At 32.8% G+C, this 13,547-nt stretch overlaps 1 protein-coding gene, 1 long non-coding RNA gene and 1 pseudogene across 3 annotated transcripts; 1 reads left to right on the top strand and 2 right to left on the bottom strand.

Moving 5' to 3' along the window:
- Nucleotides 1-5,229: 5,229 nt before the first annotated feature.
- On the bottom strand, nucleotides 5,230-7,807 carry LOC114170395 (superoxide dismutase [Cu-Zn], chloroplastic-like; annotated as a pseudogene). The gene is made up of 6 exons (XR_014986618.1): nucleotides 7,766-7,807; nucleotides 7,362-7,476; nucleotides 7,235-7,266; nucleotides 6,990-7,069; nucleotides 6,670-6,722; nucleotides 5,230-5,516 (listed from the first exon to the last, which is right to left on the bottom strand). The product of XR_014986618.1 is annotated as a superoxide dismutase [Cu-Zn], chloroplastic-like (transcript).
- Nucleotides 7,808-8,077: 270 nt separating this feature from the next.
- Nucleotides 8,078-10,280, bottom strand: LOC114169174 (SNW/SKI-interacting protein A-like). Its single transcript, XM_028054213.2, has one exon. The coding sequence runs from the start codon at nucleotides 10,158-10,160 to the stop codon at nucleotides 8,322-8,324; it is 1,839 nt and encodes a 612-aa protein (XP_027910014.1). The 5' UTR covers nucleotides 10,161-10,280; the 3' UTR covers nucleotides 8,078-8,321.
- A 1,516-nt stretch (nucleotides 10,281-11,796) lies between these two features.
- LOC114168365 (uncharacterized) lies at nucleotides 11,797-12,804 on the top strand. The gene is made up of 3 exons (XR_003600664.2): nucleotides 11,797-11,912; nucleotides 12,027-12,095; nucleotides 12,439-12,804. It is a non-coding gene; the product is annotated as an uncharacterized LOC114168365 (long non-coding RNA).
- The last annotated feature ends 743 nt before the right edge of the window (nucleotides 12,805-13,547 follow it).

The following is a 13,547-nucleotide window of genomic DNA, read 5'->3' on the forward strand; positions in this document are numbered from 1 at the left end:
GCTCAGTAATGCACTGAAAAAAACAATTTTCATATTACTTCACCATGCTCACCAAGATAGTGACATGCCCTAACAAAACTAATTATTATTTTCCGAGTTGCCAAATTGTCACTTCAATTACTTGTATTACAAATTACATGTTCTTTTTAAGGCAAGTATACTTCCATAATAAAACCTTTTTTTTTTCTCCAGGGTATTTAATATAATTACACGACTAATTAAACTAAAATAGTCTCACTATATATAAGAACTGGTTTGGCAAATTTTCCACCTATCTATATATTTTAAAAATTTCTTACTCTAATTAATGTGATACTTTCAGTATACTATTTCTTTATATCAAGATAAATACATCTTGAACCTAAAATTAAATATTTATGGATGATTTGATAAATTTAATAGTGGACAACATGATAAACTTAACATATAACAAATGTTATGATCAGTTCTAAATGATGTTGATATTACATTAAAAAGTTAACTTTAAACCTAACTGTACAGAACTGATTTGTAAGGTGATTTACATTATATATAATATGTTTATGGTTAAATATATTTTTAGTTTCTAAACTTTGACATAAAATTAGAATTTATCTTCATCTTAAACTTTGATATAATTTGGTCCACAAATTTTAAAAATAAATAAATATAGTTCTCCAAACCCAACTAGTTAACTTTTTTTTGTGTGAAACGCATTTTTGATTGATATTAAGTTATTTTCATTGTTTGACAAATTACAACTCAAATGTCAAGATGGAAAACTATTTAACAAACTAAAAAAAATTACCATCTTTAACTTAAAAGGACTATATTAATTCCTTTTTAAAATTTGAAAACAAAAATATGTTAAAATTTAAAATATTAACAAATTCTAATTTAACTTTTAATTACTAGAACCATATTTAACCTTAATGTAAATTTACCTTTATCATATGGGATTTCAAACACAAAAGTAAATTATATAAAAAAGTTAACCTTTCCTTTAATTCAAACCTCAAAATTATAATGTATCTCTAATTTTTTCTTCTTGATACATTATTCATCTCATTCCTGTCCATTTAATTCGAAATTTTCGAATTTGTCACCCATTTTATCAACTAAACAAGAAAATATTGAATAGATATGACTATTTTTCATGATGATTATAATAGTGAGCAGACCTTAAAATTAATAATAAGAAATGAAGTAAATATAAAACATAAAATATTTGATGGTAATGACTAGAAATGAAGTAAATATATATATATATATATATATATATATATATATATATATATATATATATATATATATATATATATATATATATATATATATATATATATATATATATAGGTGATATAGGTAGGTAGGTAGCAGTTGTGTAGGGGCAAGTACAATGGAATTGCTTATATCCAAAGTCAAATATGAAACAAAACCTAACACTCACTCCACCTCTTCACCATTTTACATAACAAAATTTCTTTTCATTTCATAATACTCACTCACTCACACACACATCGTCTTCAAATGTTTCAGTTCTTAATTAGGTTGTTCTTTTGTTTTCAAAAGGTTGTTTTATCTAATTATAGCTGTGAACTCCAAATTAATTACGTGAATAATTATAATCACAACACCATAATGTTATATCGCTTCTCAGTGAAGGCTGCGAAGCAACCGCCTTTGACGGCAAAATTATAATTTACTTCACACATTTTTTATTTATAATAATATAAAGCCACTTACTTCTAAACAATGCTGCTAACATTACGAAATTAAATAATCAAATACATATATATAAAATATTATCTATATCGTTTTGAAGGAGTTACTTCTAAGGTATTGCCCCCCTTTTACCTTTTTTCCCAACAATATTAGAAAAATATATATATAAGAAATGGATAGATTTTACAAGTGGTTTTTCAATACGACTTCTAATTTTAAAACACCATTTTTTTCATTTTGAATTAAAAAAATAAGACGATGGTTTTTTGTTTAACATAAGATTTCTCTTTTTAAGAAAATAAATAAATCTCACTTCAAAAGTAATTTCAGTTTACTTTTTTAATTGTAATATCTCATAGGGTTCGAATAAAATTATTTCTTATAGAAGATACATTGGAATTATAAAAAATAAATCTTAAAATATTCATTATTTTTTTCTATATAGAGTTCAATGTTATGCGTTGCAATTTTTATGGTTTTTTTCGTGGCATTGAATGAAAGAAAAAAAGAGTGAAATAATATGGCTGAAAAGATTTTTTTTTAACAGAGGTATCGATTTTATCAACTACTCCTCAATCGTATGAAAAATATCCACCCTTTTAAGTAGTAATTACTTTTACACTTTTATTAAATAGATTATAACCACTCTCTTAAAATATACTTTAATAGATAACCAACTTTCCCATTACAAGATTTTTTTTTCTTTATTCACGTATAATTTATTATATCTTGCAATATAATTTACCTCGTAAAAGTAATCACATGTTGAATCAGTAATTTATTCTCACTACTATTTGATATTGTTGACTTTTTCCATAAAATATAAATATGAATATTTATTTTAGACATTCAACTCAATTTCACTTGAACATTATAATTTATATTCTTTGAAATATAAAAGGATAAGAATTTAAAAACCAACACATTTGAATCATCCTCCATCAAAATATCATTTTAAAAAATAATGTCAAACTTAATTTAATCTTACAAAATCGACTTGTAAAAATAAGTTTTACTCAATTTATATAATATAAATTAACTTTATTTTTAATTGAATCGATATGAGACTTTCAACATAAATTTGGTCTTTGACCTAATTAGAAGTTGAAAGAAAGTGTAAGAGTTAAAAACAATGAATCAACCCCTAAACACTCCTCAACATATATAAACAAATTAATTATGATTTCATATTATATTTGCTGAATATAGTCTCTCAGACTTTGTTGCAGGTTCAATTCTAGATGAATCACATGTATCAATTATGTTGGTAATTCAAGTTGAATCTAAGTTTTAAATTTGATAAAAATGAGAAAGTTGAAGAATATACAAAAATGAAAATCCATAAATTAATTATTTTATGGTTTTTGGTTGAAGTTAGTGTCATTTTCTTACGTGGTTTATTCAGATTTCATTGATGTTGTATCACTCTAGTAAACTTCTTTCCTCATTAGACCCATCAAGTCATAATTTTGATTATTTGAATGATAAAAAAAAATGAAAAGAGAGCAGAAAATCCACATTGAAATGAGACACTTAAGAAGTTTGAAAGTTAAAAGCAATGAAATGATTAAGTTGAGCGATGTTACGTTGTATGGTAGTGGGACTTAACTTAATGAAGTGGAAGTGACAAAAGTGGAGAGTGAAGTGAAGTGAAGACAAGGCAAGTAGCCATGGCTCACCAAATCCTTTCTCACAATAACACTGACTCACTGCCAACTCCTTATAATTCACTTCCTTCTATATAACCCTTATACTCTTAATTAGGTTTACCTTTTATGGTCATTTTCTTTTCCTTTCACTCTTTAACACCATGCATGCATGCATGCTTCCCTCCTCAGAAACCCTTTTTCCATCACACCATAATCAATATATCACTTTAACATGCAAACCAGTGATGCCCAATGCCCATAACCAAACCAAACCAAACCACCCATTAATTTATTTATTACACACAAAACAAATTGCCAAACCAGTTGCCTCCTTCTCAAGGTGCAAACCCTCGTGTACTTAATTATGGTTAGATATACTTTTGTTTTGATTAATATAATCTATATGTAAGAATATGATGCGATGAGGCTGCAAAATGGCCACATGGCATGCTCATGTTCCTACTTCCTAATGGATCTATTTATCAAGTTTAGGTGGAAGATGAAGAGACAAATATGTGGCTGAACTGATTCAATAGTGACGATGTTACTTTGTAGAAGTTCATTACTTTATTTTTGTATAACGTTATGCTACCATAAGTAGTTCTTCTCACTGTTTACGTTTCTGTGTATTTAATTATCATATTTTTATTGTGGCTTGGCATTGAAAAGAGACTTAGGAACAGGAACAGTAGTGTGTAGAGTGAATTGGAATAACTGGTAGAGGGGTGGTCTGCCAAATACCCACCTAATATTACAAGTTGCTTCCTTTCTAAACCGCTAACTAGAAAAAGGTAGTCACCACCAAAGTAGTGATGACTCATGATTAATAATGGTGAAAGACCTTGAATGAATTGATTAACTTTTCAAATCCACATCATTTCATTTTGTTAACAGAGACCTTCTTACGCCATGAACTTGGTAGGTCTTAGCAAGGAAATTAATTTATGACATGCATCGCTGGGTAGAGTTATACGTGATCCCTTCGTTCATACTTTTACATCTCTGCCATCATGAAAAATTAGTTGCATTTTTTGTTCTAGTGAGACACCAAATATGAAACTTAACTAGTAAACTCCACTTTTATTTTTACCTTAATCATTTCTACCTCATCATGATATATGAGCAGATAAGCAAACCCCATCTAAATACATCTTACAACTTGTCCGTTCAGTTTTTATTTATTTTTTGGGTACTTTACTTTGAGAAGTAAACAAAGAACATATTCTTGTAATCAGAAAATGCAACTTCATTTCATGTTCGGCCTCCAATCTTGTTTCAACAGCAACTAATGATAAATAGTGTGAGCCATTTTTACAAGGGATGCAAGTTCGGGTATTTATTTGTTTATTAGTTATTATGGGCTTGACAATAAGCTTTCCTACCATGAACCATCCAGCATTGGAAAACTGGCTTAACAAAGAGTAGTTTCTTCCTGCACCTGAAAAACTCACTTCCTGTACCTTATACCTTTCAGGTTGATCAATCCCATAAGTAAATTACAGTCCAAATTAGTGACTTCTGGATTCACGAATCCACCAAAGAAAAAAAAAAACATGTATTGGTACGAGGCTAGCGATATATCAACTAAAACACATTTTCACTGATGACCTACTTATCTTGGTTGGAAAAAAAAAACAAGAGAAATCTCAACTGAATATATATGAACATATAGAATCCCATGCAGCATAGCTTCACTGAAGAGCTAAAACGAACACGGGTAAAAGGGCTTCATTTGATCCCGACATTCGCAAAACTCCCAAATTCCCCTTCCCCAGAACCAAAAGTAAAGGAACAGTGCACACAAGTAACCAGTTGCTGCACTTGCACCATTGACATAGAATATCAGCATAAATTAATTGTGAAGGAATGATATCAATTTCATTGGGGAATAAACACCTGACCGCATGATGAATTTTATTAGGGTGTACACACCGGTGAAGGAATGATATGTTTTCAGAGCACTTGTCTTTAGATGGACCTTATGCTTTATAGTTTATAGTTTACATGGCGACTCAAGAAAGCAAACAACAGCGACTCATCGTGCTTCACGGGACGGGGGTAACCCAAAGAAATAACAAAAAGAAAGAAAAAAAAACATCATCGGAAAAATAACACGACTAAACATTTCCTGCACTAATTATGCTGGAGTCAAACCAACCACACCTGCAAACATGCAAGCACAACACACATTATCACACAGGATAAACATAAAGTTCAAAAATTGGACTATATACATTTGAAGACAGAAGACATATAAATAAGCTATAACTTTTGAAAATTCGATTGTTGAATAAACTTTACAATTTCACCCAGACCAGCAACACCTAGCTTGCATGCAGCAGTTCTAACCCTTGTCTAATTAAATTTAGACTTCTCAAAGTTACCAGTAATGGCAAATATATTAGCTTCACTAATTCAAAATTTATTTATTATATTTTTGAGTTTATATGAAAAGATAGATTCATTTCATATTTGTGGTTAATTGCTCTATAAATACATAATTTAAATTATGAAATAATCATTATGAGCGGGGGGCAGGAAGACAAAGGTGGGAAGGTTTAAATATATTTTGCGCGGCAACTTTTGGTTTTAATCCCCTAAAAGGGCAGTGCAGGGTTGGATTGTTAGTAAGACCGCCCTTGCACCTTAAGAAGATGATAATCAACACACCTGTTTCTAAAGCTTGTTCACATCGAATCTTAAGTTTTTCAGACAAACTTCCATTCGTAATTTATATCTATTTATGAGTTTAAGCACAATAGCAATTATTCTGACAGATAAAGCCAAATAATCAAGCTTGTAATTTTCTCTTTAAATGCATGATACAAAACCCAAACTTGATTTCCAGTCAATATTACATGTTTTAATTGGACAATCCCAAAAATATGTATGTTGTCATAGATCTGAAAGCATATATACAAAGATTTTTCAGATCTATAAATACCGTTTCTCTATATCAGTTATGCGCAGCCATGAAATGACATGTACCAACATATTCATATCGATAAAATACGTCTCTGTTCAATTTGGTAGTGGATAACAGTATTAATCTACACTATAGATCAGGAGTCAGCTTATTCAACAGACTCAAGTGCACAACTTTTGAAAATTAGATTAAAGATAGTCTGTAAATCATTCACTACTTGTAAGCAAATTATAACTTTTTATCAAGAACAAAAATTGATTACGGTGTTATAGAAAATAGTTCATCTTAGAGCATTGAAGCAAACAGTAAACTAAAAAATATAAATATAATTAATTATGTTGGATTGGAAGAGTAGAAGAACATGAAAAGGATGGAACAGTTTTTTCATACCACATGCTAATCTTCCACCAGCATTTCCAGTTGTCAAACTAAGTTCATGACCCCTGCAAATGTAAAAGGATAAGACAAGCAAAAATAATCCAGCTATGATGCATACATCATGCTCATACTACACAAGATTCCAATAGCAGTGTGTGATACAAAATGCAAGATTAAAAACCAATTTCACTCCCAGGTCCTTCCTCCCATGATACATACATACTCGGTATTGTTTATTTCAGTAATGTAAGTGCTGAAGTTAGTGAAAGTAATTTTTGTCCACAGCACAGGGATCCAAGTGCAAATATAAATAAATATTAAAATTAAATAACTAACCCTTTCCAAGGTCATCCTCAAGCTCATTAACCACCAAGGCTCTTCCAACTACTGAATTGGGGCCAGAGAGTGGTATCTGCATGTTTGATGCCATACATACAACACAATAAGCTACTTTCAATGTGGAATTATATCGTTCAAAATGGTTTAAAATTATGACTGACGTGCATAAAATCCATGATTTCACAAATATGTATCAAAAGAACAAGTATTATGTTAAAATACAAATTAAAAAGAGCACCTGATTATCCACGATTGAAGCCTCTCCAAACCCTGTATTTCAAAACAAAGGACAGCAGTATACATAACCAGGTCCAGAAAGCAGTTCAATATAAAGGAAGACAAACGAGAAAAGAAAGAAGATATACCATCTGCATTAGCAACTATGTTTCCCAGGTCACTTGCATGACAGATTTCATCCTCAGGAGCACCATGTGTCAATATTTTAGGATTAAAATGTGCTCCTAACCCATTAGCTGTAGCCTATGTTACGCAGATACGGAAACAGGAACGGATACGGACACAAAGATACAATTAAATTGAAAAAATATAGAACACGGGACACGTCGTGTATATACATCTTAAGTTTAAAACTGTCAACTAACATATTGTCAACTAACACAAAAATGAATCTAATTTATCTATCTAATATCCAATATGCGTAAAGTAGTGATAGTATAAGATTTGTTTCTTATTTTAATTGTCAAAATCATGTCAAACATAAAAAAAATATCTTTCAAATTAGACATAGTGTATCATACAAGGATCGTACGAGTATCGGTGTCTGATACGTATCAGACACGGGACATGCCATTTATGATACGTATCAGACACGGGACAACTCAGTTTGAGAAGACCAATTCTAGGTGCACTCTAGCTTTGGTCCAAGACACTTATCAAAAAACTCTTCATGCAGTAAACTTACCTCAATTGCATCAACTTGCTTCAGTCACAGACAGCCTTGAATGATTAAAAATCTAATCATTTCTACTACACCACTAATTGTCCAAAATAAGAAACATCACAGACCATTTCCTTCCCCCACAATAGTGTCTGATTACATGTTATACAGCAAACAAGGATCTATCATGAATATTACATTTCATTCAATATATAACTTATAAGCAGTTTACCAACAGAGTAAAGAAGTGTACAAAAACAGTTATTTTCCCCACCTAAAGTAGGGGATTACATAAAAACCGAAATGCTAACAGAAGCACATTGTCCTGTCCGTTCATTTTCATACATACCAACCTCTGGTATCAACATGGATACTCAACAACACTAAGCATAAGAAACAGGTCATGCATCATCAAATATCATGCTCCCTAATGTCCTCTTTCAAATCCAATGCGAGTCCTACCAGAACCTCCATCGTAACCATCCCGCATCGAAGATCCAGCGCTAGCCCTCATAGTTCCTCCACCACCCACTTTCTCCATGGCCTTCTTACCCTTCTTCACCTCTGTCAAGAACTGATCCAAACCAAACGGATCAGCCTCCTCATTCTCAAACTCAACCGGCCCATCTCTCGGACCGCTCCTCTCAGAAGCCCCAGCAAACCCTTTATCAGGCTTAAACCTATCAGTCTTCATAATCTTCTCCAACTGCTCATCCGCACCTCCATAAGTCTCATCATCAACATTCTTCTTTGGCCTATACAATGTCGAGAGAGTAGGTTGTGCAGTAAACAACCCATGCTCATACACATTGTATTGATCATCAGTGGCAAACCCAGATGAAATCCCCTTGTCCTGGTTAAAGAGCCTCTCATCATACATAACCTCAGTCCCGGGCTTAGTAGAAGCCATACCAAGAGCAACTTTTTCACTAATATCACGATCCCTGTCACGTGTGATCTTGCTCCTCTTCCCCATTGAGGCATCCTTAGCTTCCAACCTCCTTTCCCTCTCCCTTTCCTTCCTCCTCTCCTCGCGAATTTTCTCGCGCTGCAACCTCTCATCCCTTTCCTCTCTACTCTCCTTCACAAAACTCCTATCCCTATCTCTCTCTCTCGGATTCTCCTTCTCATGCTCATAATCAACTCTCATATCATCCTCATCAACGGGCACAGCCGCAGGCGGGGCCGGCACAACCCCAATTCTTTCCCCTCCAATTCTCTCCGACCGCGCCTTTTGCGCCAATGCCCTCAACTCTTGCTCTTTCCTCTCCTTCTCCTTCAACATCATCTCCTTCTGCACCTTGGACCTCATTGCAACGGCCTCCCTCGCCTTCTGCTCCGCCACATACAGCGCCTCCGATAACTTAGCAAAATTGTCATTAATCTGAACCTCTTGAAGACCTCTCCCATCAGCAGCCAGCCTCTTATCAAGCGGAATAGTGTAACCCTTCGGATTCTTCCAATTCGAAATACACGGCGGAATCTTCCAATCCTGCTGGTCTTTCACTGTCACCGGCCGGGGCGGCGAGTGCATCACAGGCACTGGCGGAGACCCTGACGCCTTCGGAACACGCTTGTGCTTAAACTTCGGAGGTTCAAGCGGATCCACCGGCATCTCAACCATCCTAATCACTCTTTCTTTAGCACCTGAATTGAACGCCGCGGATTGCTGCGAGGGTTTGTACTTTATATACTTTGCGTCGGAGTTCTGTTTCGGAACGTTCTTCGGTTGGGCAGCGCTGAGCCTCACGTTCACGATCTTCTCCAGCGCGGCTTTGGTCTCCTGCATCGTTTCCTCAATCTGTTTCTGCGTTTCATCGTCGGAAACGGCGTCGTCGTCATCGGAGTCTTCGTTGTTTTTTAGGATCTTGGGTACGAGGTCCTTCTGCTGTGTGTACACGATTTTGCGCGCGTTTTCGTTCTGCTTCACGATGGCGTCGTAGGCGACGTTGCCATGTGCGTCGACGGTGACGGGAAGAATTTTGGATCCAGGTTTCGATGACCTGTCTCTTCCCATGTCGAGAGGGTACTGTGCCACGTGAATCTCGGGGAACGCGCCGCCATCACCGAAGTCCTCGATTTTGCGGGGGACGAAGCCGGCGCGCTTCAGGTACGGTGGAACGGGTTTCTGCTTGATGGCGGCGGCGGCGGCGGATTTCTGCTCTTCGGAGGAGAAGCGCTGCTTGAACCAGGGATCGTTGGTGTGGTCGTAGTTGGTGGTGGAGAAGGATTTGGCAGGAGGAAGTAGCTCCTTCAGAGTGGTCATGGTTCTGATTTCGTGGTGAAAAATGAAAACCCTAACAGGTTAAAAGAGATTGATTTATAGACCCCTAAGCCTAACAAGTTAATTACAATTTTAAAAACAATACCAATAATATACGACTAGAGTGAAGGTTTTTGACAGAATGATAGAGAAGCCGAATGCAGGAGAACGCAGAAAAATAGATAAAAGATGTAAGAGTTTATTTTTTATTTAACGTAATTTTTTTATCCTTTAATTAATTTTAAAAATTAAATACGTATTGATTTTATGTTAAAAAATCAATTTTACAACATTTTAACGCAAACACGAAGATACTTTTTGCATAAAAACTCTAACTCATATACATAGCCATATAGTAAGCAAGAAAAAGTGTTTGACACAATGAGTACAAAGCATATAGTAAGCAAGTAATAAGTAATCACAGAAGATAACCAAGACTGCATCATTTATATTCAGCACTATAAATATTACTTAATCCGGTCATTGGAAAGCAATGTTTACCACTTGCCCATCGCTTTGAGAGTAGATGTCATCTTTCCAATAAAAATTAGTAAGCAAGTAAATATTTTATCTTTTAATTTTCATATATTTTTTATATTTATTTTTAAAAATATTTTTTTAAAATGTAATTACATTTTTATTTTAATAATAATTAAAATAATTAATTTTCTATTATAAAATAAAAATAGACGTACAATTAATTTCGGAGCATATGTTTCCACTAATATTAATGGAAAAGAGTTTAACATCGACTATACATAAAGGCGGCTTGAATATACGATCGATTCTTATTTTTGTTCTTTTTATTTAATATTTTTTTTTAATTAGATTTTTATTTTCATCAAATTTTGGTTCATTTGGTCATTTTGCTAACAGTGTTTAAATAGTTAATGTTTTTAAATAATATATGTCCTTTTTTATTAATTTTTTTAAAATTTTTTTAATTTCAAAAAAGATGTCCACGTGTTAAGTCTCAATCCTCTCATGTGTCAATGCTAATACCACGTGTCTTGTTATAGTATTTCTTTTTGTTCAATTTAGTTTTGATATTCATTATTTTTGTTTAATTTAGTTCCAATTTTTATTAAAATCTTTTTTAAGTTAAGACCAAATTTAATTTTTTATAAATATTATATATATTTTTTTAAAATTGACATTATTATTAGTTTTTTTTGAAATTCAATCGTAAATTATTATATTTACTTATAAATTAAATATAATTCTTAGATTTAATTTTTAAATAAAATATAATTATTTAAAATATTATTAAAATATAATTATAAAATGTTTTTAAAATATATAGTAACATTTGTAAAATTGACATTTAAATTTAAAATATTTAACTTTTTTTATTGCATTTTAGATATTAAAATTTAAAATGTTTTATATTTAAATGTTAATTTTATAAATATTAGTTTACTTTTCTAAAATATTTCTAATATTTGAAATATTTTTAAATATCAATTTTAAAATTATTAGTATTTTAGAATATAAATATTAGAAAAAATATTTAATAATTATATTTTTATAATATTTTATATAAGATCTCCTTTTGTTTTAAGAAGGTTGGGATAGTTTTATTAAAGGGCTCAGGATTAGCCCACTTTTTACCCCAAAATCCCCTTCCCATTCACTTATTATCATTATGTCTCATTTTCAGAAACAACTCCCCTTCTCTCACAGTTATGAAGCAAAAAACTCTGTTAGAGCATAAGCATTTTCCTCCTCCAAACTTATTGAACGTTCTTCCTCCATGTAAGTCAATCCCTAACCTATGTTCCACTTCCATTTTTTTTTTGTTCCAAAGCTTTGGTCCCATGTTGTCTCTGTCTTAATTTTATTTTCACCTTTCTTGGTTCTATTTTCCAGCTTCGTAAGCTGTAATTGTGCCGTTGTGCTCTTCTTTTGAGATCTCTTGTTGGGTTAGCATTTTTCAAGGTAAAGGAAACTAGAACTCCTTCTTTTACTTTGAAATAGATTGTACTTACTTTCCTTCTGGAATATACTGAGTATGTTTGATTGATAATTGTATTGAATGGGAATGAATTTTATGTTTGGGTATCTATGGGTTAGAGGATTTTAGGTAGTTTTTCTGATAAAGTGAATTGGGACATATGATTGAGAAATGCTTATTCAATGTTCTGTTTTCTACTTATAGAAGTTTTTGTGAACTTTATTTAGTTTGAGTGTGTGACTTTGGTGAAACAGGAAGACGTAAAATTTCTTGAGTTTGAATGGAAATTATGCATGTGTTGCCATTTTCAAATTTTAATGGATGTAGGGGATGCTGATGCAAATGAGCATGATGGCTACACTTGGAATCAACAAAGAGTTGCATTACCTAAACAAAGAAGACCTTTTATTGCGTTGGCTTTTGGTCGAGCAACGTAACACAAAATCTGGGCTAGATGTTCTTGAGAATGAAGGCAGGTGGGAGCTAAGCAAATTTTCTCAAATCAGTAAAGATGATGAAGAGGATGAAGATGATGAGGAGTACTAAATGGAGGAAGATGAGACAAAGTAAACCAAAAGACAACCGAGTATTTTGTTAGCTTCCATAAAATCAGTTTGCATTGTATTTTCAGTGCCAAACATGTGCTTCCTTACAGATTTTGTGTTAGACTCATGATTTATAACGGTGAAAGACTTTGAATGAATTGATTAACTTTTCAAACCGACATGATTTCATTTTGCTAACAGAGACCTTCTTACGCCATAAACATGGTAGGTCTTAGCAAGAAAATTTATGACATGCGTCGCTGGGTAGTTATACATGATCCCTTCATTCATCACAACAATGCAACTTTATTTCATGGTCGGCCTCGAGTCTTTTTTCAACAGCAACTAATGAATAGTGTGAACCATTTTTACAAGGGAAGCAAGTTCGGGTATTTATTTGTTTAATTGTTATTATGGGCTTCTCAATGAGCTTCCTAACATGAAGCTACAACTAAGGATAGTTTCTTCCTGCACCTGAAAAACTCATTTTCTGTATCTTTTTACCCTTTTAGGATTGATCAATCCCATAAGTAAAATTGCAGTCCAAATTAGTGACTTCTGGATTCACGATTCCACCAAAGAAATAAAAAACATGTATTGGATTCACATAATCGGAAAGTAAACCCGAAAGAAATCGGTTCCAGCGAAAACACATAATACAGCTTACAGCTTATTATTGATCACCTACTTTATCTTTGGTTGGAAAAAAAAGAAAAAAACAAGAGAAATCTCAACTGAATATATATGAACATATAGAATCCCATGCAGCATAGGTTCACTGAAGAGCTACAAGGAACATGGGTAAAAGGGCTTCATTTGATCCCGACATTCGCAAAACTCCCAAATTCCCCTTCCCCAGAACCAAAAGTAAAAGAACAGTGCACACAAGTA

Source organism: Vigna unguiculata, chromosome 11 (assembly GCF_037176805.1).
Source record: "Vigna unguiculata cultivar grain cowpea cultivar isolate G323 ecotype 2 chromosome 11, ASM3717680v1, whole genome shotgun sequence".
Lineage (NCBI taxonomy): Eukaryota > Viridiplantae > Streptophyta > Magnoliopsida > Fabales > Fabaceae > Vigna > Vigna unguiculata.

Coding starts and splice junctions, on each gene's coding strand:
- LOC114169174 (XM_028054213.2), bottom strand. CDS start 10,160: ATGACCACTCTGAAGGAGCTACTTCCTCCTGCCAAATCCTTCTCCACC.